The 27,178-nt window shown below is 42.0% G+C and overlaps 1 protein-coding gene across 2 annotated transcripts in view; it reads left to right on the top strand.

The window, feature by feature from the left end:
• The window catches only part of DOCK2 (dedicator of cytokinesis 2), a 699,501-nt gene that overhangs the window by 133,904 nt on the left and 538,419 nt on the right, over positions 1-27,178 (top strand). For both annotated transcript variants that reach the window (XM_075209814.1, XM_075209813.1), the window contains exons 7-10: positions 3,813-3,948; positions 4,873-5,027; positions 23,504-23,585; positions 25,261-25,396. In XM_075209814.1, the coding sequence (XP_075065915.1) occupies positions 3,813-3,948; positions 4,873-5,027; positions 23,504-23,585; positions 25,261-25,396 (509 nt within the window). The remainder of the gene's footprint in view (positions 1-3,812; positions 3,949-4,872; positions 5,028-23,503; positions 23,586-25,260; positions 25,397-27,178) is intronic.

Genomic DNA, 27,178 nt, shown 5'->3' with positions numbered 1-27,178 from the left:
AGCAAAGGCTGAGATCATCTAAGCAGAGTTTATAAAACGACGGAATGGCGAACATGATGCCGCGGGAAGCCTAAGGAAACAGGTTGCCCCTGCTCCTGGTGAGATATATCCATCCACATGCACAGGAGGGAGGCGATCACAAGAAACAGCGATCAGAAACGCAGAGAATCAGACAGACAAGATCAGCTGATGGTCCGGTGTTCTGAAGCACAGTATCAGTAAGCTCTCTACTAGAGAGGACATTCTTATGGATGTCACCTTGTTTATAAACAGCACTTTTGGGATTTAGAGTCTCTATAATAAGAACTGACACTAAAAAGATTTTGCGCTTCATTTGAACTTTACAATAGAGAAAATTACTCTATATATTCATATTATGTTTTTAATGTCTTTTCTTATTATTTACATTTATTAGAATTATTTTGATATTGAGACTATGTTATACTTGATGGTGGTCCTTTATATACCTCTCTCTCCAAATATAGTAAGAACAAGTCTGAGAATATTAGGAATTTGAATATTCTATATTTACTGCATACCACTTACATGCACATACAATAGTTACATCTGTGAACCACACATTGGCTACTATTCGCCTACTAATTGAATACAAAAGTATTTACTCCTTTTCTAAAATACACATAAATGAGCCCTGCAGCAATCAGCTGTCTTTGCAGGTTACATAATTAATGTATTGGAGTACAATCAGTGCTGGACGTGGGCTGTATACAGTGGTAGGCCATGTCGTCACTTCTCCTACTATAAAGTTCCATTCAATTACATTTTCCATTCCGCCACTCCTAAATTTCTATACCGTCACTTCTAAATTTCCACTTCAATCACTGAGTACAATTCAAGCGTTTAAATGATTTAAAATTAAGTGCACCTCTCTATGAGATGTCCCACAGTTGCTTAGTGCATTTTCAAACAAGAACTTTGTTATGAAGATTAAAGGATGTTATTTACAGTTCAGGGAAAAGGTTATTGAAAAGAACCGATCAGGGGAAGGATATATGAACATTTCAATGACTTGTAGTATGCCCCAGAGTCCTGTCAAGTTCACCAGTAAGAAGTGGATAGAATATGGCACAACTGTCAATTTTTCTAGAACAAGCCATCCTCCAAAGTTGATCGACTGTGTTTTTTAGGTTCCCCCATTAGGTTCCCCCATTGGAACCCTAGGCAACCTGATGATAGAAGACATAGATAAATCTTAGAGGGAAAACTTGCTTCAATCTGTCTAAGACATATATATTCCAGCAGGGCAATAATACTGAAAGCATGTATAAAAAATATTTAATGTTCATCCAGTCAAAGCCCATAGAATTGGTAGAGTGATTAGAAAATTACTGAAATAAACTCAAAGCTGTAATTGCAGCTAAAGCTGTTTCTACAAAGCAGTAAAGCAAGGTGGTGAATATCTATGTAATTGTCTATTGTATGTTATTACTTAATTATGTAATTAATTAAGAAAAAGAAAATTGATTAGGAACTTGAAAACTAAAACACTTGAATTTTACTCAGTTATCGACGTGGATTTTTTTTGGACATTGCAGAGAATCGTGTGTTGTTCAGTGGTAAGAATTCATCAATAAATCCATTGTGTTGTCATGATGTAAGAAAATAAATACTGAAAAATGCCAAAGGGGTAAAAAAAAATTCATAGCCACTGTGTACTGACATCATATGCTACAACAAACTAATACAAAAGGGTTAGGAGGACTCTGCTTATGAGAGCTTACAATTCAAAGTTAATGCATTACTTGAAACAAGAGGTCTATATGTCATATGTCATAATTTCTCATTGTTGACACATCACAGGTTAATAAGGATATAAGTTTGCTTAGTCCTTAGTCATTCTCAGTGTACTTTTTAGTGCTGAAAATGCTAGGAATATATTTCTCCCATAGTAGTCATTGCAGTTGACCTATCAACTAGGGGGAGATTAAAAAGATATAGACAAAGAGGGACAGTTCATGCAGTCCTCGGTTAATAATGACAAGGAAGCGTTGTCTTTTAATGAATTCTGGTGTGCTAGTATCAGCCAATACAGTATCTAGGATAGTTTTTTTTTTTATAAAGCAGTTACCACCAATGTACACCAGTGTATGCAAAGCTATAAAAATGCTATTGAGTCAATTAATCAAAGTTTAAGATTGTGTGGGCTGCAAGAAAAATAAAAATTATCATATGTCATTTTGTAAGGTTTATTAATAAAAAAAACCAAAAATAAAGTTTAATGTTTGCTTCCCGATGCTTGTCACTGTGCCCTCCATGCTGCTTTTACTCCCCTTCATCTGTCTCCCGTTTCACACTGTGCCCTCCATGCTGCTTTTACTCCCCTTCATCTGTCTCCCTTTTCACACTGTGCCCTTTATGCTGCTTTTGCTCCCCTTCATCTGTCTCCCCTGTTTCACACTGTGCACACCATTCTGCTTTTGCTCCCCTTCATCTGTCTCCCCTGTTTCACACTGTGCACACCATTCTGCTTTTGCTCCCCTTCATCTGTCTCCCTTTTCACACTGTGCCCTTCATGCTGATTTTGCTCCCCTTCATCTGTCTCCCCTGTTTCACACTGTGCACACCATTCTGCTTTTGCTCCCCTTCATCTGTCTCCCCTGTTTCACACTGTGCACACCATTCTGCTTTTGCTCCCCTTCATCTGTCTCCCTTTTCACACTGTGCACACCATTCTGCTTTTGCTCTCCTTCATCTGTCTCCCTTTTCACACTGTGCACACCATTCTGCTTTTGCTCCCCTTCATCTGTCTCCCTTTTCACACTGTGCACACCATTCTGCTTTTGCTCCCCTTCATCTGTCTCCCCTGTTTCACACTGTGCACACCATTCTGCTTTTGCTCCCCTTCATCTGTCTCCCTTTTCACACTGTGCACACCATTCTGCTTTTGCTCTCCTTCATCTGTCTCCCTTTTCACACTGTGCACACCATTCTGCTTTTGCTCCCCTTCATCTGTCTCCCTTTTCACACTGTGCACACCATTCTGCTTTTGCTCTCCTTCATCTGTCTCCCTTTTCACACTGTGCACACCATTCTGCTTTTGCTCTCCTTCATCTGTCTCCCTTTTCACACTGTGCACACCATTCTGCTTTTGCTCCCAGTTCTGTCTCCCCTGTTTCACACTGTGCACACCATTCTGCTTTTGCTCCGCTTCATTTAACTTTCTATTGCCTTCTTTTTTCTCTCTGTTTTCTTTTCTTCTATTTTCTTCTCTTTTTCTTGTGGCTCCTCTCTGTGCGCTTCTCACTGCAAATGTCAGACGTGATGATGTCATGCCCAACATTCAGTGTGAAGAGACGAGGGGAAGAGGGCGCCGCTGCGTCCGATAAGTAATAATTTTTTTAATGGGCCACCAGTTTGACACGTCTGGTATAGACAATGGCCAAGTCCAAAAACCTTGCATCCATGTGTGCATCAAAATTGCTTAGTGATTAGCTAGGACCTCTTTTTTTTTTGTTTAAGCAAATTCTCTGTATGAAGGACCTGGAGAAATTCTACCACACCAGTCAATGTGGCCTCTATTGCGATAATTTCACAATTACTGTGGATACAGTATTTGTAGTGACCAAATATTATACAAAGAAGGTGATGATGGTCATCACTATGATTAGAGCGCTGTCGGTCCCGTAAAAAGTAGACAGATAAAAACAGGAGTCTGTCCCTGGTAAAGAACATATGAACAGCCAAACTTCTTTAATTACTATTGTGAATAGGAATCTAATGTTTGTTTTTCATTGTACAAAGTGGAACACTGCAATGGCATATTTGTTTAATCATACGTGTTTTAACTGCAGAATTCTTGAGCTTGATTTGATTGTACGCGATGAAGATGGAAATATTTTGGATCCTGACAAAACAAGTGTGATCAGCTTGTTTCATGCCCACAAAGAAGCTACAGAGAAAATAACTGAGCGTATAAAAGAAGAAATGGTAACTAACATGTTATGAAATGGTTACTAAATTACGAAGTCCTCATGATGTTTTACATCCTTGCGCATATGACTTCATCATACAGATTGCTGATCCATATTTTTAACCTCCCCGCTGGTGTCTTTTTAATGGATATTTCATAGTTTGGACCCAGGCCACATGTCTTTCCTTTTTATTCCTTTAAAAGGTTTTAGCAACATTAGTTGTTGCAATAAATAACATTTCCACATGTAGGGTACTATTTATTAATCTGCGGTGATAAGACTGATTATTTATTGTCCCTTATTGCAGCAACAGAAAATCAATTATCTCCACAATTTATTAATAAATGAGTCTTTTTGCAGCTGCCCAGCTATACTGTCCATTAGCAGTAAGACTTACCTTACAGCTTCGCCGGGTCAGTCTCCAGGAATATGTGCATGCGTGACTGGCTAGCCAGTTCTCTAATGAGCCGTGGAACTGAATGCCCAGACGTGGGATTATAACAGGAAAGGGAATGTTCTGGGTGTAAAATTGTCACAGATGGTCATGTTATATATCTCCTTGTTTCCTTTCAGGTATTTCTCTCTTGGACTTTTTATCATCACTAGATCCTTTGCACCCCACTTCCTCACGAGATCTCTGTGGAAACTGACCCCTGGTAGTCAGACTTTAGGGCTAGTTACATCACTTAGTAATTATTATATCTAACTGTTGTTCTACCTGCCTCAACATCCTACCAAAATATTGTATATTGATTTAGAACCAGAGTGTCTTAAACTATTCATATTTTACAACTTTCAGAACATTCTAATAAATTACTGTGCAAAACCAAATAGCCTTTTCTTTTTTTTAAAATTAAATGTCCCGGCTGTGTATTGTGCAATTTATCATTCTGTAATTTGTATTTAAATTCAGTCATTATATATTTGTCTTGTTTTCCAGTCCAAAGACCAAAATGACTTCACAATGCATGGCCGTATATCGTCTTCACCTACACACGGTCTCTATGTCTTTGTAAGGAATTTTGTCTGCAGAATAGGGGAAGATGCTGAACTTTTTATGTCGCTGTATGACCCTCAGAAACAAACCATTATAAGGTAGGAAATATATTTTATGTCACAGATAATCTTATTATATATCCACGTAGCAATGTCTTCAAGAGCTGTTTTTCTCTACTCTGCACTAGAAGAGAAGACAGATAAAGGCACAGATAATGGCACATTCAGGGACAGTATTATTGAATGTGTGTTGGATGGAGGGGGCACAAGCGAGGATTCTAGTCCTCTGCTGTGTTTCAAACAGCTACAGCTGATTTGCTATCACTAAATCCTATAACTTCTTTAAGATAAAGTTGAATGCTTCTAAAGGAATCCATTGAAAGTTTGATTTTTTTTAAGTAGCTTTCATAACTTATTCTGACAGATAAAAATGAAACATCCAACATAAAGTGAAAGTAAGATGAAAGATTGTGTTAAAAATATCCTACAGGTGTAACAAGGTTACAAGAATAGACATGGGAGCATGAGTTTTAATCAGTAAAGGACAATTTACAATGTAACTCCTACAGAAACACTTACTGGAAAATTATCATTTGCTTCATTTATTCAAATGTCACTAAATATGTGCCCGGCTATGAAAATAGTCCTGAGGTTTACAGATGTAGCACGTGTTACATTGTCTTTTAACAATGAGCTGATATCCTGCATAGCCCATGGCATCGAATCGCATAGCCCATACCATATGATTTCACCACACATATTGTTGGTATTAAAAACCAGACAAAGTTTTATTAGCAGTACAATGGCTAACTGCATGGTTTGCTGCTGAAATATTATTATTATTGCTTATTTATATAGCACCAATCATATTATGCAACGCTATACAGAGAATATGTAATCATTCACATCAGTTCCTGACCCACTGTAGCTTAAATTCTAAATCTCTGCCACACACACAGTCTAGGCATAGTTTAGTTAGAAGTAGAATATCCCACCAGTATGTTTTTGGACTGTGGGAGGAAACTGGAAACCCACGAAAACCTGGGAGATATATTTACAAACCTGCGGGTTTGAAAAAGTGGAGATGTTGTCTATAACAACCAATCAGATTCTAGCTGTCATTTTGTAGAATGTACTAAATAAATTTTATTATTATTATTAATATTTATTTATAAGGTGCCACAAGGCATCCGCAGCGCCGTACAGAGACAAACAAAATTACAATACAATGGGAGACAGCACAGTACAGTAAACACAGCAACTCAGTAAGCTCAATGCACAGCTAGAGAGGGCGGGGAAGGGGGAGGGAGGATCCGCAAATGACGGGGCCCAAGAAGGAGGGCGCGGAAGACAGGGAGACCCCCAGGGGGGAGGAGGGAGCGAGAGTGGACGTGGGGTGGAGGACCCTCGAGGAGGAGGGCTAAGTAGCTGGAGAGCAGAGTTAGAAGTGGTGGAAACAGGAGGAGAGATGGCCCTGCTCAGAGGAGCGTACAATCTAAGGGGATGGGTGGACAGACAGAGAGACGCAGGGGAGAGAGGGAGAGTAGGGGGACGGAGGCAGAAGATAAGGTAGGAAGTTAAGTGGGAGACAGAAAGGCTTTAAGAAAAAGGTGGGTTTTTAGGGCCCGTTTGAAACTGGACAGATTAGGGGAAGTTCTGATGGAGGGAGGGAGCTTGTTCCAGTGGAGGGGGGCAGCGCGGGTGAAGTCTTGGATACGCGCGTGGGAGGAGGTTATAAGGGGGGAAGAGAGGCGACGGTCAGAGGCAGAACGGAGAGGGCGGGATGGAGCATGAATAGAGAGGAGGGTGGAGATGTAGGGGACAGTGGAGTTGGCGAGGGCCTTGTAGGTGAGTGTGAGGAGTTTAAAGAGGATTCTGAAGGGGAATGGGAGCCAGTGAAGGGCTAGGTAGAGGGGGGAGACAAAAGAGGAGCGGCAAGAGAGGAAAATAAGCCTAGCTGCAGCATTAAGGACGGAACGAAGGGTTTCGAGATGAGAGTGGGGGAGGCCAGTGAGGAGGAGGTTGCAGTAGTCCAGGCGGGAGATGATCAGAGAGTGGATAAGGCATTTGGTGGCATCTTGGGAGAGGAAGGGCCGGATGCGAGCGATGTTGCGCAGCTGGAAGCGGCAGGATTTAGCAATAGAGAGGATGTGGGGGCCAAAGGAGAGAGAGGAGTCGAGGATGACACCAAGGCAGCGAAGTTGGGGGACAGGGGAGATAGAGGTGTTGTCGACAGTGATGGAGAGGTCAGAAGGGGATGGGGTATGAGAGGGAGGAAAAACTATGAGCTCAGTTTTGGCAAGGTTAAGTTTGAGGAATCGAGAGGACATCCAGGAGGAGATGGCAGAGAGGCAGGTGGACACCCTAGAGAGGAGGGAGGGAGAGAGATCAGGAGAGGAGAGGTATAGTTGAGTGTCATCAGCGTAAAGGTGGTAGCTGAAGCCGAAGGAGCTGATGAGTTCACCCAGGGAGGAGATGTATAGAGAGAAGAGTAAGGGTCCCAGAACAGAGCCCTGAGGGACCCCGACTGCAAGGGTGGATGGGGGGGAGAGAGACCCAGAGGTGGTGACAGAGAAGGAACGGTGAGTAAGGTAAGAGGTGAACCAGGACAGGACTGGGCCGGAGAGGCCGAAAGACTGGAGGGTGTGAAGGAGGAGGGGGTGGTCAACAGTGTCAAAGGCTGCAGAGAGGTCAAGGAGGATGAGAAGGGAGAAGTGGCCCCTGGCTTTAGCAGAGAGGAGGACATTGGTGACTTTAGCCAGGGCAGTTTCAGTGGAGTGGAGGGGGCGGAAACCAGACTGGAGAGGATCAAGGAGGGAGTATTCAGAAAGGTAGGAGGTGAGACGGCTGCAGACGAGCCTCTCGAGAATTTTGGAGGCAAAAGGGAGAAGAGATATGGGGCGATAGTTCGAGAGAGAAGTGGGGTCGAGATTAGGTTTCTTAAGAATGGGGGATACGAGAGCATGTTTGAAGGAGGAGGGGAAGATGCCAGTGGAGAGGGAGAGATTAAAGAGGTGAGCGAGGTGGGAGCAGGTGGTGGGGGAAAGGGAGCGAAGAAGGTGGGAGGGGATGGGATCCAGGGGACAGGTAGTGGGGGGGAGGATGAAATGAGAGAGTGGACTTCCTCGCCGGTGGTGAGACGGAAGGAGTGGAGGGGAAGGTGGTTGGGGGGGGGGACAGAAGAGTGGGAGGGGTAGAAAAGAGAGTGGAGGAGGAGATTTCAAGTCAGATGGCCTCGATTTTAGAGGAGAAGAAGGAGGCGAAATCGGAGGCAGTCAGGGAGGAGGGAGGGGGCCAAGAGAGTGCTGAAGGTGGCAAAGAGGTGGCGGGGGTTAGAGGACTGGGAAGAGATGAGGGATTTAAAGAAAGATTGTTTAGCGAGTGAGAGGGCAGAGCTGTAGGATGAAAGGATGAATTTAAAGTGGAGGAAGTCAGCCAGGGAGCGGGATTTTCTCCAGTGACATTCGGCGGAACGGGAGCATTTTTGGAGGAATCGGGTAAATTTGGAGTGCCAGGGCTGGGGTTTGGAGCAGCGGGGGTGGACGGAGTGGGCAGGGGCGACCGCGTCCAGAGCGGAGGTGAGGGTGTGATTGTAGAGGGAGACCGCCTGGTTGGGGCAGGCCTGGGAGGAAAGGGGCGAAAGAAGGGTATCGAGAGAGGAGGACAGAGAGGCAGGGTCAAGAGCGTCGAGGTTGCGTATGGACAGAGTAGGTTTGGGCAGGGGGAGGGGAGCAGGAGAAGAGGAGAGAGAGAAGGAGAGGAGATGGTGGTCGCATAGAGGAAAGGGAGAGATGGAGAAGTCGGAGAGATTACATAGGTAGGAGAAGACAAGATCAAGGGAGTGACCAAGGCAGTGGGTAGAGGAGGAGGTCCATTGGGTGAGACCAAGGGAGGAAGAGAGGGTGAGCAGTTTGCTGGAAGCAGGGTAGGTGGGGTTGTCGATGGGGATGTTAAAGTCACCGAGAATGATCGAGGGGAGATCGGAGGAGAGGTAGTGAGGAAGCCAGCTAGCAAAGTTGTCAAGGAAGAGGGAGGTGGGGCCAGGGGGGCGGTAGATGACAGTGACGCGGAGATGGATGGGGTAGAAGAGGCGGATGGAGTGAGCTTCAAAAGAGGAGAAGGAGAGGGAGGGTTCAGGGGGAATGACACGAAAAGTACAGGTGGAGGAGAGGAGGAGGCCAACTCCACCGCCTAGGCGGGCACCAGGCCTGGCGGAGTGGGTGAAGGAGAGGCCACCATAGGAGAGGGCAGCGGGGGAAGTAGTATCAGAATCGGAGAGCCAGGTTTCAGTAACGGCAAGCAGGTTAAAGGAGTTGGATAGAAAGAGGTCGTGGATAGCAGTCAGCTTGTTGCGGACGGATCTGGCATTCCAGAGGGCACAGAAGAAAGGGGGAGAGGAGAGGGGGGAAATGGGGATGAGGTTAGCAAGATGAGCAGCGCGCGGGGGATGGCGGGGAGGAACGGGAGAGGTAGGGCGGGGGGAGAATATGGGTATGGAGTGAGAGCGGGGAGGCATAGTAGGGAGAGAGAGTAACAGAACAGTGAGATAGTGGGGACAGTGAAAAACAGGTAAGAACAATGGCAGGAAGACAATGAAAAGGTGGAAGATAATAACGAATTAGGGCGTGGAGGGCATGGAAATGATAGCTAGAATCTGATTGGTTGCTATAGGCAACATCTCCACTTTTTCAAACCCGCAGTTTAGTAAATATATCCCCAGGAGAACAAACAAACTCAAAAATTGGGACCACAGCTGCCAGTATTGTGGTATTACGATTTGCTTCTATGGGGAACACAGGTCCCAAAGTAAATTCTATGTGGGATATATTCATTAATTTTCAGCCGCAATACACTCTGTCCCAAAACCACCCACAGCGTGAATCTGTAGCAATTCAGTATGGACTCCAGTCGCCCTGATTGCACTGGGTCCCATGGGCAAAATGAGTGACTATTATCTGGCACCCCAGTAGCAGCAATAGAAGTTGCGGTATCGCTTTCCACAGTATACGGCCCTTAATGGAGCAGTTGTGGCTGCTAGAGAGGAAGTATATGTTCCAGAACTACTAGCAGTAAGTAGTTTAGCATAAATAAAAAAAATAAATTTTAAATCAAGCTATTTCCCTTTCATACCCTTAGACCTTCTAACTGAATAGGAATGTGACATACCCATTGTTAGTTCCTGCTAAGTGTGTGTGAATCTGTTCTTGGGCGGTCACTTGAGGTGGTGACACTGCCTACTGGAGTTGTGTGTTTTGTGCTGGATTGTTTACAGCTTCAATGTATATGCAGAGGATGTGCTCCTCAGGTGACTGGAAAGGATCGATGACAGCAGATAATTGTGTAATTGATTCATTGCTGTACTGGTTACACACGCTTGTATGTCCATTTTAGAGAAGTCATGCGCTATATTTCATATACCTTTAAGTTGGGACTGAGCAATGACAATGTTTTTTTTATGAATCCATTAAAATGTTATTGTTGTTCTTGTTTGGCATATTCTGCCCACTCCTCTTGACCTTTATACCATTTTTCGCTAGTACATGTACATATTGTACTGTGAGAAGACATATATAAACCTTCATTTGTCTTCCTACCACATGCATTCTTTCTTAGTCCCAGTCTTATTGACCAAGGTATGATTGTTATTAAACCATTTTCATCATCATTATCAACATTTTACTTATATAGCGCCAGCAGATTCCGTAGCATTTTACAATTGGGAACAAACAGTAATAAAACAATACTGGGTAATACATACATACAGAGAGCTAAGAAGGTCCTGCTCGCAAGCTTACAATCTATGGGACAATGGTTTGATACCCAAGGGTAATTGCTACATCATGTTGAATATTTGTCTAGCTAGAATGCAAAGGTTACAAAGTATTTAGTTTTCTGTATGATCAGTCACACAACTATGTTGGTAAGAGGGCTGTTATCTTGTGTTAGCTGTGTAGAGGGTGGTAATAGGGTAACCTAGGGAGATTAAGAGAGTGGTAGAGGAATATTATAAGCTTATCTGAAGAGGTGGGTTTTCAGAGAACGCTTGAAGACTAGAGGAAAGTCTTAAAGTCTTGTGGTGCAAAGGAGTGACTTCCATAAGGTAGGAGTCGGCCAAAAAAAGTCCTGTAACTGAGAATGGGAGGAAGTGATAGGAGTGGAAGAGAGACACAGATCTTGTGCAGAATGGAGGTGTCTAGTTGGGAGATATTTTAAGATAAGTGAGGAGCTGTATGTCGGTACAGTTTTGTTGATGGCCTTGTATGTTAGTAAAAGAATTTTATACTGGATTTGTTGAAAAACTGGCAACAAATGTAGAGACTGACAGAGTGACTCAGCAGACAATAAACGATTTGCAAGGAAAATCAATCTAGCTGCTGCGTGCAAAATAGATTGTAGGGGCTTGAGTCTGATTTTGGGAAGACCAGTAAGGAAGGAATTACAATAGTCGATGCGGGAGATGATGAGTGCATGAATTAAAGTTTTGGAAGCGTCTTTTGTGAGATATCTATGTATTCTAGATTTTTTTTTTAGATATATGCTGCATGATGAAAAAATAGAGTTGATGTGGGAAACAAAAGATAGTTGCGAGTCAAGGATTACACCTAGGCAACGAGCTTGCGGGGTGGGATTTATGGTCATATTGTCAACAGAAATAGAAATGTCAGGTAGGAAGCTTCTATTGTTGGGTGGGAATATTATTAATTCTGTTTTTGAAAGATTGAGTTTCAGTTGGCGAGAGGACATCCAAGATGAAATGGTAGAAATACAGTCAGTAACGTAAGACAACACAGATGGTGAGAGATAAGGAGAGGATAGATACAATGGTGTATCATCTGCATAGAGATGATACTGAAATCCAAAGGAGCTTATTAGTTTTCCAAGAGAAGTGGTGTAGATAGAGAATAGCAGAGGACCTAGGACTGAGCCTTGTGGTATTTCAACTGATGAAGGAAGTGGAGTGGAGTTTGTTCCAGAGAAATTAACACTGAAAGAGCGATTAGATAGGTAAGATGACAATCAGGATAGGACAGTGTCTTGATGACCTAGGGATTGTAGCGTCTGTACGAGGAGAGAGTGATTGGTCAACAGTGTCGAATGCAGCAGAGAGATCCAGGAGAATTAGAAGAGATTAATCACCTTTAGTTTTAGCTGTGATTAGATCATTGACAACCTTGGTCAGCGCAGTCTCTGTGGAGTGTTGAGAGCGAAAGCCTGATTGAAGAGGATCCAATAGGATGTTTGCAGAAAGGAAATGTGTGAGGTGAGTTTACGCAACTCGGTCGAGAAGCTTGGAGGGGCAGGGGAGCTGAGAGATGGGGTGGTAATTTGACAGAAAGTTTGGGTAAGAATTTTGTCTTTTTAGAATAGGAGTAATCATTGCATGCTTGAATAGTGATGGAAAGATACCAGTAGATAGAGACAGATTACAGATTTTAGTTAGAGGTAGAATGAGCACACAAAACAAGGACCTACCAATTTGTGAGAGTATCAAGACGACAGGAGGTAGAGTAGGAAAATAAGAAGACAGTAGAAACTTCCTCTTCATTTGTGGGATCAAATGAAGAAAGGGTGTCAGAGAATGCTGCGAAGGAATTGAGCTGATTGCTAGTCGAGGGAGATGATACCATTTCAACTCTGATCTTATCAATCTTGTCCTTGAAATAGGAAGCAACATCCTGGGCACTGATGGTAGTCGGAGGGTATGGGGTGGGAGGATTGGGAAGAGATTTAAATATGTTAAAATGGCATTTGGGGTTAGAAGCCTGCGCATAGATGAGAGATTGGAAGTATGCCATTTTATATAAAACCTCTGCTTTCAACAACACTAGTAAATATTTAGTTACAGATGCAAATGCATACAGTGAGATAGACACACAAAGCTTTGGAGAAAGTAAAAGAAATAGGGGCAGGAAGGATTAGCTGTTATTTTTTTATATTTAAAGTCACATTTGTGGCCAGATATTATTAAATAAACCCAGCTACCCTTTAACAAGTACATTTTTAAAAAAACTTTTTTTATTTGTTACATACAGACTATTATAACTATAAAATAAAAGTGAAAAAAACATATCTGAAGCACGTATAACAACAATGAGAATGAGTGCATACCTGTATCCAGGGCCGGATTTACCGCTAGGCAACCTAGGCACCTGCCTAGGGCCTAGCGGCTCTCGGGGGCCAAGCTGGGGGGGACAGGATCAATTTTAAAATTCGGCCCCTCCCCCGAGTCGCGGGGGGGGGGGGGGGGGTGGGTGCCGCGAGTCGGGGGTGGGGGGGGTCGGGTGCCGCGAATCGGGAGAGGGGGGGTCGGGTGCCGCGAGTCGGGTCCCGGCAGCCTCTTCTCCTCTCAGTGTCTCAGTGATAGAGAGAGGAGGAGAGGCTGCCGGGACCCAACGAGCGATCACGTGACTCTTTCTTTTTTCTTTTTTTTTACATCTGGACTGACGGAGGAGGAGCAGCGCGCAATAGAAAGGTAAGTAAAACAAGGGACAGAAGTGGTGATGGTGAAGGGGCACAGAAGTGGTGATGGTGAAGGGGCACAGAAGTGGTGATGGTGAAGGGGCACAGAAGTGGTGATGGTGATGGGCACAGAGGTGGTGAAGGGCACAGAGATGGTGATTGGCACAGAAGTGGTGATGGTGATTGGCACAGAAGTGGTGATGGTGAAGGGCACAGAGGTGGTGATGGTGATGGGCACAGAGGTGGTGATGGTGAAGGGCACAGAGATGGTGATTGGCACAGAAGTGGTGATGGTGATTGGCACAGAAGTGGTGATGGGCACAGAGGTGGTGATGGTGAAGGGCACAGAGGTGGTGATGGTGATTGGCACAGAGGTGGTGATGGTGATTGGCACAGAGGTGGTGATGGTGAAGGGCACAGAGGTGGTGATGGTGAAGGGCACAGAGGTGGTGATGGTGAAGGGGCACAGAATTGGTGATGGTGATTGGCACAGAGGTGGTGATGGTGAAGGGCACAGAGGTGGTGATGGTGATTGGCACAGAGGTGGTGATGGTGAAGGGCACAGAGGTGGTGATGGTGAAGGGCACAGAGGTGGTGATGGTGAAGAGGCACAGAGGTGGTGATGGGCACAGAGGTGGTGATGGTGAAGAGGCACAGAGGTGGTGATGGTGATTGGCACAGAAGTGGTGATGGTGAAGGGCACAGAGGTGGTAATGGGCACAGAGGTGGTGATGGTGATTGGCACAGAGGTGGTGATGGTGAAGGGCACAGAGGTGGTGATGGTGAAGGGCACAGAGGTGGTGATGGTGATTGGCACAGAAGTGGTGATGATGAAGGGCACAGAGGTGGTAATGGGCACAGAGGTGGTGATGGTGATTGGCACAGAGGTGGTGATGGTGAAGAGCACAGAGGTGGTGATGGTGAAGGGCACAGAGGTGGTGATGGTGAAGTGGCACAGAGGTGGTGATGGGCACAGAGGTGGTGATGGTGAAGAGGCACAGAGGTGGTGATGGTGATTGGCACAGAAGTGATGATGGTGAAGGGCACAGAGGTGGTAATGGGCACAGTGGTGGTGATGGTGATTGGCACAGAGGTGGTGATGGTGATGGGCACAGAGGTGATGGTGAAAGGGCACATGTGATATTGTGAAGGGCAAAAGTGACAATGAAGGGGCACAGTGTGATGATAGAGGGACAAAAGTGACAAGAGCACGTACTTGGATTTATGCGTATTATTTTTGCAAACACCTTAAGTAAGTATTTCTGCCCTGACTTCAATATTTATTATGTTGTTTTGACCCAACTACTTAAAAAAACAGGACTGCTTGGTAATTATTTAGGGGTGCCTTTTTCTGCAGCAGGGTGGCCTTGCTCTTTTCACATGTTAGGTACGCCCCCAAAGATGCAAGCCACGCCCTCACCTCCTTTGGCGGCACATGCTTTCATATCTACTTAACTATAGGGGTATATGGTAGGCATGCGGCGGCACATGCTTTCATATCTACTTAACTATAAGGGTATATGGTAGGCATGCGGCGGCACATCCTTTCACTTCTACGTAACTATAGGGGTATATGGTAGGCTGCAAAAATATAGTGCTATGGATTGTTTCAGGGAGGGGGCCCAAAAACAGTATCCTGCCTAGGGCCCTATGAGGTCTAAATCCGGCTCTGCCTGTATCTGTACACAGAATTATGCAGCTACAGTTTCCTTGCCTCAGGGCCTTAGTTAAAGGGATACAAAGGGAGGCATTCTGAGGTCAAAATAAATTGATGTTGGGATTAAAACCAAGGCCTCTAACACCACTTTTATTTTTAAGTCCCCTCCAAAATACTCTTGAATTAATTGACAAAGTGTGATCGTAAGGTGCTGTAAGTGTCAAGTCAGCCGCAAGTCTTGAAATTAACATTTCTGCATGGTATCACTTCATTTTCACCCACAGGAGCTTTCAGTGAGAGGTTATAGTTATAATTCTTACAATGTCTATTTTAAAAGGAAAATCAAAGTACAATTTTACTGTGTAAGTTTAGGTATTACTCAACTTTCAATTGATTTTATTTAAAAAAAAAAAAATGTTGATTGGACTGTATTGTTTTGTTATGACAAACCCCCTTTGTGTATTTTGATTATTTTATATTTTTTGTCTGTAGGTGTTGAGTAATGTGATAACAAATTTTCTTTTATAGAAATTAAATATGTAATCAGATAGTATGGTGCATTTGCTTGACAATGCCAGAGACAATCAATGCATCTGCTGAATGTACTTTTCTGTTTTCAATTCGATTAATTCTCAGATCAGGTAGAAGAAAGTACATTAAACTTGGCGCTGTGACACACAGCTTATTTTTCAGAAAGTTATTTTTAATGGTTGCATAAAGGTCAGTAATTGCTTCCTTTCAGTGATGAATCTAATGCTTGCTCTTGGATGTAGCTGTAATGGGAATAAGTTTGCTACATAAGTGCAACTTATAGCAAATTAAAAAATGTTTTCACTTTGCTTTGAGTATGACAGCCTCTTGGCTACCTTGCTTTTCCAGCACAGTTACTAAAACATAACCTAAAGTACAAATGACATTGGATATACAAACTGACAGTAGAAACCATTAACAGGAAAAAATGCATTGTTGTTCTATTGACTTTATTTAGAGTTTGTTTAGCAGTGCAATATCTTCAGTAAAGTTACAACTAAGACAGCAGATTTAATGGTTCCCTAATGGCAGTAGATTTAGTGGCTCCCTAATGAGTAAAGTTTCATGCCTGGCCGGATTTGTGTTGTTAGTGGAGGCGTAGGGAACTATTGTAGAGTGAAGTTTCCAAGCTCAGCTTGTGCAATCCACTTAGTATATTATACTGAACTTTTTGTCGACATAAAAAGTGAAAAAAAGAATTATGATATTAATTTGGGCATGATTACAGAACAGTCATAGGGAAACCCAAGGTAATGGGTGAACAAAAAGTGCTGACTTCAATGACTGCTAGTCAAAATGAAGACATTAAGGAACATTTTCACTAAAGGTTTTATATCTGGAATTTATAACTTCACTGTCTTCAAAAGTGAAGTAGAAACTGTTGAAATTGTTTGTACAGCAAATGGTGACCAAGATCCACTTAGAGCAGTGTAAGTTAGAAAAATGTGTCTTTGAGAAGGAACAACTTCCTTTCCTTGGTTATGTGATCTCTGGCTCTGGACTCCCAATGGACCCCGAGAAACTCAAGGCTATCTTGGATTGGCCCCAGCCTGTTGGCCTCAAAGCTACTCAGCGGTTTCTAGGAGTCGCTAATTATTATTTATTTAGGGATTTTCTTCTTTTGTTGCCCCTTTTACAGCCTTGACTAAAAAATCAGCTAATCCTAAAAATTGATCTTCTGAGGCAGTAACAGCCTTCGTATTACTCAAGAAGGCCTTTACTTCTGCTTCTGTGTTGCAACAGCCCGATACCACTTGTCCTTTACTTCTTGAAGTAGATGCATCCTCCATTGGAGTTGGGACAGTCCTGTCTCAAAAGTCCTCTACTGGGAGAATTTACCACTGTGCATTCTTCTCCCGAAAATTATCCTCAGCCGAAAGGAACTATGGTATCAGTGATCAGGACTTACTTGCCATAAAACTAGCCTTGGCAGAGTAGAGACATCTTCTGGAAGACGCTTCTTTCCCAGTAACTATTTATACCAACCATATAAACCTTTTATATTTACAAACAGCTACCTGCCTGAATCCACAACAAGCGAGATGGTTCCTGTTCTTCTCTCATTTTAATCTCTGCATTACCTTTTGACCAGGATCAAAAAATAGGAAAGCTGATGTTCTCTCCCATTCATTTGATTCTGCCGACCTAGTGGATCAGGACAAAAAGAAACCTATTATAGATCCTGAATGTATTGTAGCAACTACTCCCATGTATCTAAAAATACCCAAAAGAAAAACCTTTAGACCCTTTCATTTATGAGGTAAACTCTTTAAATGGGCTCACACCTCTCGTTTTGTGGGCCATGCTGGTATCAAAAAGACCAAAGAATTAGTTTCTCGCAGCTACTGGTGGCCTTCCTTGTCTTCTGATGTTCAAGAATGTCTCTTCTTGCTCAACTTGTGCCCAGAATAAAGTCCTCAGGCAAAACCCCTATGGTCTCTTGCATCCTCTGCCTATTCCAGACCGACCCTGGAGCCATTTTTCGATGTACTTTATCACTGACTTTCCACTACCCAAAGGTTACTCCGTGGTCTGGGTAATCACAGACTGTTTTTCTAGAGCCGCCCATTTTGTACCTTTGAAAGGGCTTCCATTAGCTTCCACCATGGCTCGACTTTTTATAATGGAGATCTTCCAATTACAAGCATGCCCTGATGAGATCATTTCTGACCTCGGCACTCATGGCTAAGTTCTGGAGGGCCTTCTGCCATGTCATTGGAATCAAATTAAAGTTTTCCTTCGCCTATCACCCCTAGACTAACGGCCTCACAGAGAGTACTAATCTGTAGTTGTAAAAATTCCTTAGATATTATATCTCCTGTGCCCATGATAATTGAGTTGACTTGTAGCCATCCAAATTAGCCACTCATCAGTCTTGGGATTTAGCCATATAATTACTACCTGACAAGACCCCTGCTGGATCAGGGTTACTTTTCGTCAAAAAAAAGATGCAGGTCTTCACCGTTGCATTGATTATAGGGGTCTCAATTCCATCACTGTCAAAAACAGGTACCTGTTGTCCCTGATCTCGAAACTCCTCGACAGGATAAAAGGAGCTTCCATTTTCACTAATTTGGACCTTAGAGACGCTTATAATTTGATTCGGATCAAGAAGGGCGATGAATGAAAAACAGCCTTTAACACCCACAATGACAACTTTGAGTATACGGTTATGCCCTTAGGGCTGTGCAACACCCCAGTTGTTTTCCAATATTTCATGAATGAGATCTTTCGGGATTTGTTTTACCGGTCCACAGTCATATATTTGGATGATATCCTCATCTACAACGCTTATTTAAGATCTCACCGTGAACATGTGGCCAGCCGTTCTGATTTGGCTCCGGCAGTATCAACTATTTTGTAAGTTAGAGAAATGTGTCTTTGAGAAGGAACAACTTCCTTTCCTTGGTTATGTGATCTCTGGCTCTGGATTTCGAATGGACCCCGAGAAACTAAGGCTATCTTGAATTGGCCCCAGCCTGTTGGCCTCAAGGCTACTCAGCAGTTTCTAGGAGTCGCTAATTATTATCGCCAATTTATTCAGGGATTTTCTTCTTTTTGTCGCTCCTATTACAGCCTTGACTAAAAAATCAGCTAATCCAAAAAATTGATCTTCTGAGGCAGTAACAGCCTTCGATTTACTCAAGAAGGCCACAATAATTTATGCCATGAGTTCACTTCTGTATCTCCTTTTCATGTTCTCCAAGGATATCATCCCAGACTTCCTCCTTTTTCTTATTTTCCATCCTCCAGATTTTTGACAATTGATCTTCTATTTCAGAATTTTGCTTTCCAAATCAAACAAAATCTGAGTCATACCTCTCGTACTAGCAAGAGATCCTTTGACAAAAGATGACGTCCTGCACCTTTACTGGTTCCTGGAGGTAAGTTCTAAGCGGAATCTCCAGCGGCAAGTACCCTCTAGAAAGTTTTCTCCGTGCTTCATTGGCCCCTTCAAAATCCTTGAAGTCATTAAGCCCGTGGTCTTTAGGTAGGAGCTTCCTCCCACCTTAAGAATCCCTAACGTCTTTAATGTTTCTTTGTTAAAACCTTTGGTTATTAATAAATATACCTCTTTTAGGGGAAATTCCTCTGCTGTCTCAGTACAGAATCAAGAATTCGAGATTATGGAATTTCTTGACTCCCATATCTCCAGGAGGACACTTCAGTTCTTGGTTGACTGGAATGGCTACGAATAATGCTCATGGATTCCTTCCTGAGATCTTCACGCATCTAACCTTCTAAAGCGGTTCCATAAGAAGTTTCCCAACAAACCTTTAGGGTGCCCAGGGGCCACCCTGGGGGGGGGGGGGGTACTGTAAGAAACTTACCTGATCCACACACCTCCTCCGTTCTGACAGCCGTGCGGGACTTCCGGGTATACGGAGCTGCCGATCATGTGATCTTCGGTGGGGAATTCAAACTTCCCTTTTCTATATAAGGAGCGATCTGACACTTGCATGGTGTCAGAGCAACAGGTTACCCAGCATCTGACTCCCCTGTGCATTGGTTCGATTCTCCCTGTGATTTCAGCATGTGTCATCTGATTAAGTGTACCAGACCTCAGCTTGCTTTCTGACTACTCCTCCGGATTGCTCCTGTGTACTGCTGTCATCTGATTAACTGTACCAGACTTCGGTTTGCTATCTGACTACTCGTCCAAATTGCTCCCGTGTACTGCTGTCATCTGATTAAATGTACCAGACCTCGGCTTGCTATCTGACTACTCCTCCAGTTTGCTCCTGTGTACTGCTGTCATCTGATTAGTGTACGAGACGTTGGCTTACTTTCTGACTACTCCTCTGAATTGTCCCTGTGTACTGCTGCCATCTGATTCCTGTACCAGAATCTGGCCAGTCGTATTCAGCACATCTCTCCTATGTTTGTCACAGGTACTCCTTCTTTATTCTTTGGTCTCTTGTAGCCGTTCCCTCTTACCTGTCTCCTACATCAGTGGGCTGAACCAAGGGTCGCAACCTGTGGTTTCCCGGCCGCTAAGTCCATCCCGCCTTGCGGCGGTTCTTGGTAAAAAACCAGGGAGGCCATTAGACTCCGCACCTTGCTAAGCCAGTGCTAATACTGATTGGGAGAATACCCCTGTGCATAACATATTGATTATTTTTATTTATTTTTAGTTATATATAATTTGTATTCATTTTTATTCATGCCCCAGTGCACTGCTTTGCTGAGGCCTATAATGCTGTTACGTTGGCCCTGATTGGAACCATTGGCACGGCAAAGTTGCCACTCCAGGCCTCCCAATATTTTATATAACCTAGTTCCTAAAGCACAAGGAGACAGGAAAAACCCTAACACTTTCATTCACAGACCTGGTAGTTTCTGGGAGGGTGGAGCACACTGTTTTTCCCTATAGCTGTCTGAGGATTTTTTTGTTTTTTTGTTTATTCATTTTTTACAAGGTGTACAGTTTACACAGTGCACATGGAGGATTTATTACGGGTTACAAGTTCGCCTCCAAATGGATCCTATAAAAACTGTTCCTTTTAATTATTTATTTTTTACTTTAACCACAGGCATTAAGTAGATTGGCAGTGGGTGAGCTTCCAAGAGAATTTTGGGGTGCCCGGTACAGCAACTTTTTTGGACCCCCCTCCATAGGAGAGCAGGAAGAGAGATGTATGTCGCTGTGCAGTGGCGGTGCCAAAGGGGGTGTGGTTGCATAGTTTTGGGGGCATGGTCAACATGGGGGCTGGCTGCACCTCTTTAGACATGACACTAAAACAGTGTTGCTGTCACCTACCTGTTATCGTAGCTTTTACAACCTGGTACTGGATTCTTGTATGGATCCTGGAATGTTGGGACCTGTTGTCATACACTGTCTGGGGACTGGGAGCAGCTGTCAGCTCCCTCCCTCTCCCTTAATCCCCCACTTCCCCTTTGTGGGTGTGCGAGCTGGAACAAAAAAAGTAATTAAACCAAAAAAAGAAAAGAAACTTCTTAGCTCCAGTTGAGACCCGCAACACCCTTCTCTCTGCGCCCTTGGGTGTAAAGGACAGCCCAATCGAGAAGAGATTATAAAGTGTGTCCTAAAATCTCTAGAATCCGAGAGAAATTTGATGTGATCCTCAACTGGTTACTAGCATTAATGAGTAATAGCAAGTGCCTGCAGAACCTATAAAGGAAGCAACATAAACAGAATAACAATTCCCATTTACAAAACAGTAATTTGTACATGTACAGTACTTCAGAAGTAGTAAAATATTTTTACAATATGGATAGACATACACAATTTGTACTGCATTTTTATCCAATATTTTCTGTGGGATATAAAATGAAAGATAAGTAATACATTATATGACAGTCATAATAAGTATATCATGTTGTGAACAAATTGTAAATATCTTAATTGTTCCCTCTGACGTAGGTGATGTTCTTTCTGTTTGTGAGCTCTTAGGTACACAAAGTCATGGTGTTAGCTGTTATAGTCCTGTCTGCAATTTGTGGGAAGACTTTTCTTTTCATTGCATTGGCAGCAATACATTTATCCAACATACTATTATGTTGTCACATAAAGGCTACAACAAATTTCTGTATCAGACATTTTGAGTGGTGATTGCTTTCGGAACTGACAAACAGTGTATGTTATCTGTTGTTTTATAGTAAATAATACAATCCAATTTAGACAACCTCACCTAGTTGCAGATCTGACCAGAATGCTAATGTGAGAAAACTAAACGAAAATATTGACATATTGTTTGACAATACTGCTAAACTTACAATTTAAAAAAATCATTAAACATATTACTCATTATATTATATTTACATATAGAGATCATCAGCACCTGGATTTATTGTTATTTTTGCAATCTCTTATTTGCACTTTTAATTTTGAGATATTCAATGTTTTTACTGTATCTGCAGTATTGTACACTTTTAGATGAGGGGTGGGTGGATTTACTTTATTTGATTCAAGTGAGTACTAAGACAATTATAACCAATCAGATGTTTACTATAGATCGACTAAAGCAAAGATCTATTTGGTTTCTGTGTGTTTACTATGAACATGGTACAATTTACTTTCCAGCTGTGGCCTAACACTAGAGGAATTGTATAGTGAAGAGTGTTTCTATACCATTGCAATGTAGGTCTAATGTTGTAGATCCCGTGGCAGAACTTGCCATCTCCCAGTAAAAGGGGAACATTTAACCATCATTTTTACCATCCCTTATTGTAATTACTGGATGGCAGTGACATAACAATGGGGGCTGTATTGGTAGCAACAGCATTGGGGTCCTGGGGATTTGGGGCCCCTCGAGATCACAATATGATACATAGGGTCAGTGTTTTGTCTTCCTTCCCTTTCTGTAACATTGTGTAACATGCCTGCCAAATTTCAGAATTATAATGTTTGTAATATCTACTAACCAGGTTGTGTTGGTGCTTCTGCATGTTTAGAGAACCCTGACTTAGATTTTACACTGACATACTCATTGTTCTGGTGTGGCTCAGTCATCCCACTAGATTGAGCAGGATTCTCCCTACCTTTTGTTTTCATGTCTGCATTTATTTTGATTAACTTGTATGTTCCTGTTTTATGTATGTCTATTTTTTCCCACTGTCTACCACTGCGGAGCACTGTGACATCTTACAAATCAAAGACAATAATAACAACAGTAATAATACAGCATATTGATATACATACACCTCTTTCAGAAGGGCTTCTCTCCATCTTCAGTAGCTGCAAACTCTGCCCCACTCCCTCTCTCCTCCCAATTAGCAAGTTGGTATTATTCCCTACTCTGGGACATCACGATTACCTGAACATCACCATTTGCAAGCTCGATAAGCAGAGAGGTTTCATAGCTGAAGGACTGGACAGGAGAGTTTTTAAGTCCACTGCCAATTATAATGTAGAGGAGTATGTGGCAACTAATTAGACAGGTTCCATCCAATTCAGTGCCACAGTCTCTGCACACATCCCATCTACACAAGATGCAATCCCACAGGCTTGCATGCCATAATTATCAACAGGTAAAACATCCTCTTTAAAGAGAAGCTGTTACTAATGTATCAATAATATTGCACAATTATTTAAACTTAATTAACATTATAATATACTGCACGTATTTTTATTGTTCAAATATCTATTATTAGAACCGAAGAAAGCTTTTGTTTGCATGTTCTGTCTACCAGTCCCCACCCGACATTTCCCTTGAAAAGATTATCTACTCAGAAACAACAACTGCAACTGAACAAGCCAGCAGTATCAATCACTATGACACTGCTGTCTAATGTGTATAGACAGGCTGAGCAAAGGGAATGTCATGTCTGAGCTGTGTTGTTCTTTGATTGTGAAAACAAAAACTTATAGTGAGTCAATAGCTTGTATTTAAATTTCACTATAAACTATTTTATGTGCCCTTTTATAATCTATCATATTAAACTACATAAATATTTTTTTTTACAGTGAGAATTATTTAGTGAGATGGGGAAGTAAAGGCTTTCCAAAAGAAATAGACATGCTCAACAATTTAAAGGTTGTTTTCACGGTAAGTACAGTATTCTCTCATGAGTTAAGTTACTACATATAGAAGACTCATGCCAGCGGAAGATTTACTAAGCTGCGGGTTTGAAAAAGTGGGGATGTTGCCTATAGCAACCAATCAGATTCTATCTTTCATTTATTTAGTACCTTCTACAAAATGATAGCTAGAATCTGATTGGTTGCTATAGGCAACATCCCCACTTTTGCAAACCCGCAGCTTAGTAAATCTAGCCCTAAGAGTTTTTTACCCAACTTATAAAAAGATAGCAGTTTGCACAGATTAAAATAACTATTTATTCTTCCTAATTCATCTAGTGTATTTACAGTTAATGTATAAACATGTTGTTAATTTAATAATGTTGATAATTGTTAACCAGCACCATATCTCATACATTTTGGACTTATTTGTTGACATATTTGTTTATACATGCTGCAATGACATTGGCTGTTTTACCAAGAAAGTGCAAATGTGCAGTAATGGATAGCAGCCAGTCACTTTTAACTAAAGCACTGTAGACAATGAAATCTAGGTCCTAATGCTTAGTTGGATCTACACCTGTTTATGTATTGTAAATAACGAAAAAGTGCACTGCGCATGCCCACTAATAGAGCAGGGATGCCGAGTGGCTCACATCTGACTCTTCCGACTCCTTCCACCTGTAGAGTACAGTAAGGGAGTTTCAATGCAAATGCAGGTCATGCAGGCTTAGAGATATGCCTGCCAGTTGGCATATCATTTGCTGGTGCCTGAGGGTTGGACCTTTGCAGGGTTTTAAAAATAGACTGCGGTCCCCCCGCTCCAAAAAAAAAAACAAAATCAGGGGAACAAACAGCTTGGGGTCAACCCTGCAAAATTTGCTAACTGTAGTAAACTATGACAGGCGGCTGTGCCTGGAATACTATAGCAGGGAAACCCGCAGCGAGGGATCCTCCTGCCATGACGTCCACCAGCCCTAGCCTGTTCAGCATGAGGCTGAATTCCTAGGGGAATTGGGCCTGCAAAAAAGTGCTCCCCCCTCTTCCAGGAGATAATAGTCCCATGCTGAAGCACTGGACTATCCACACCACTAAAGCAGTGGGTGTGGGGTAAGAAAAGTGTAATTTTTTTTTATAAAAAAAATAGATACAATTTAACTATTTTTTTAAAAAAATTTTACACTGGTCAGAACGTCTGAAAGCTGCACTGTATTGGTTAGTAGTCTTGGGACTCCATCTTGATACACTGTGGTGCATTAATACATTTTATGACCAAGATGTGCTTTTGTACAACTATATTAATATCTTACCAAATTCCCCTATCATTGTGGTCTAAACAGTGATTTAGTGAGCTATATTGTCTCCTTATAGCATTTGTAAGATGAGGGCTCCCTGCTAATATAGCGTTTGCTGGTACAGACTGCAGTTTTCATTAGCACAGGAGTAGAAGCCTACTCACTGGCCAAGCGTGGACAGACGCAGCCTTCCCACTCCCTCCCCCTGCGTGAGAGACATAGGCTCCCATGCTTCTAACAGCGACCTTCTTAAACTAGCCCCTACATCTTCTTACTTTAAAAAGACCACTGGCTAAGAGGTCCAATACTATCTTAGATTTACAAGTTCCCTTGTCAGGCTAATGTCAGTACACCTATTGTTTACATTTTAAACTTATGGATTTTTGCTTTTATTTTTTTATCATGGAGGATCTTGGAAACAAGGATCTTAATAGAGACCGAATTTATTTGGTGTGCCAGATAGTAAGAATTGGACGAATGGACCTTAAAGAAACCAACATAAAGAAGTGCACTCAAGGGTTAAGGCGACCTTTTGGAGTAGCAGGTATCAGCAAATGATTAACTTATTCTAATACAAACACTTTATGCATTGTCACCAGGATATGCAAAGTAACAACTAAGACATCAATTACCTAGATGAAGGTGTATATGAAAGTTGTATGTATGGTATCAACTCTTTAATCTCTTATATCTGTTTTGTTGTACTAATGATTATTACACAGATCTAGATATATGTAGCTTGACATGGATGTTGCTCAGCAGAATTCCCTGGGGTAAATGTATCAAATAGTGATTTTGGCATAATGACGATATCTGGCCACTTTGCTTGGTAAATTTAAAGCAGCAAAGGCTTTAAAGGCAAAACGTACCTTTAAAACCATTGCTGCTTTAAATTTACCATGATTACCGGATTTTGGCGATTTGCAAAAATCGCTACTTGATACATTTACCTCCCTGTCTCTTTAGAAAGGCCCATCGCACAGGTCGAGAACCATGGATAAGAATGAATGATGTCCATTTTTTTCCCCTGACTAAAGATGTCTGACCTTTCTCTTACTACCTGCCTACAGATCACGCCTCAGGCATTTGTCAGTGTCTTAGTACAGATGTTATTCCCATGGGTCAGTGCACATCTCATATCTGGGGACTTCTCTGAAGCAAGGAAGAGAGCTAAAGATAAAGAGGGCTTGATTCCTGTATTCCTAGTGTCAGAGAAGTTCCCAGGTCTGGAAATTACTCTGCTTCCAGTATAAGTGCCATGTTATACATCTTTCTTCAATGATATGCATACTGAGCAAGGGAAATCAATACGTGGGTATACTTTTGAGTGTGTGAAGACTACAGAAAACACTTGAGACAACTGATCTAACAGTACAGCATGTTTAAGGTTGGTCATCTGCACATACATTTTAGCTGATGTTATTATAAATCATTTATTTTTACATTTTAGCAAGGCTGTTATGAAGAATAGAGATGCTCAAAAATTTCTAAACAGTTAAAAATTCGATCAAAGGCCACATGTTTGTGGTGCAAATATCAATAGACCACAAATATTTTAGAAATTTGCATATTGCATTGGAGGTTTGCATACAATTTTGTGTTTTTAACTTTTTATTTTTTTAGACACTATATACATAATATTTAAATAAAAAATGACCTTAACATTTTTTTTAAAATTGAACCGTGAACACTCCTGTTGAGGTTCGCTGTACATGTTTAAGGTTTGCTGCTCACTGTAAAAAAAAAAATGCCCTCAAATACTGTTGGACTCTCTTGATTTTTTTAATAGTTCTAAAATTTGAAAAATTCTACAATATTTTTCGAACTTTAGAACCAATTTTTTCTAGAAACCAAATGCAGCCAGATCCATTATCTTTCATGGAAAACTATCACTGGCAATCCTTCCTGCCTACAAAAAGATTATTTAGTCATCACATGTTTGGTAAAATTCATGCATTTATTCATTGACCTATTTGACATATGTTTACTCGCTACTCACATAATACATTAATGCTTCTATAAAAAGGCGGTTGTGTTTATGAACCCACAAAATGAAGATTCTTATTGCTTCTATTTTAGAGTAAGTACCCCTATGTGTCTACCAAGCACATTTCATGGTGCATATGACCCTGAATCTGTCCCTGGAGACTGCCACATCTGCATATATGTTTAGGGGTTATTTATTATTGTATACCTGTCTACCTTATTTATAGCGATGCAAAGTTTGTTTTCTTACTTTTGCAGCTACAATGGTCTCAAATGTAAAATTCTATAAAACATAACATTTTGCACCAGAGTTTAATGTAAAGATAGTAAATTATATTTG

This window comes from Mixophyes fleayi, chromosome 4 (assembly GCF_038048845.1).
Source record: "Mixophyes fleayi isolate aMixFle1 chromosome 4, aMixFle1.hap1, whole genome shotgun sequence".
In the NCBI taxonomy this organism is placed as follows: domain Eukaryota; kingdom Metazoa; phylum Chordata; class Amphibia; order Anura; family Limnodynastidae; genus Mixophyes; species Mixophyes fleayi.
Note: the sequence above shows the minus strand (reverse complement) of the source record. Positions and strands in the feature narration are given on the sequence as shown.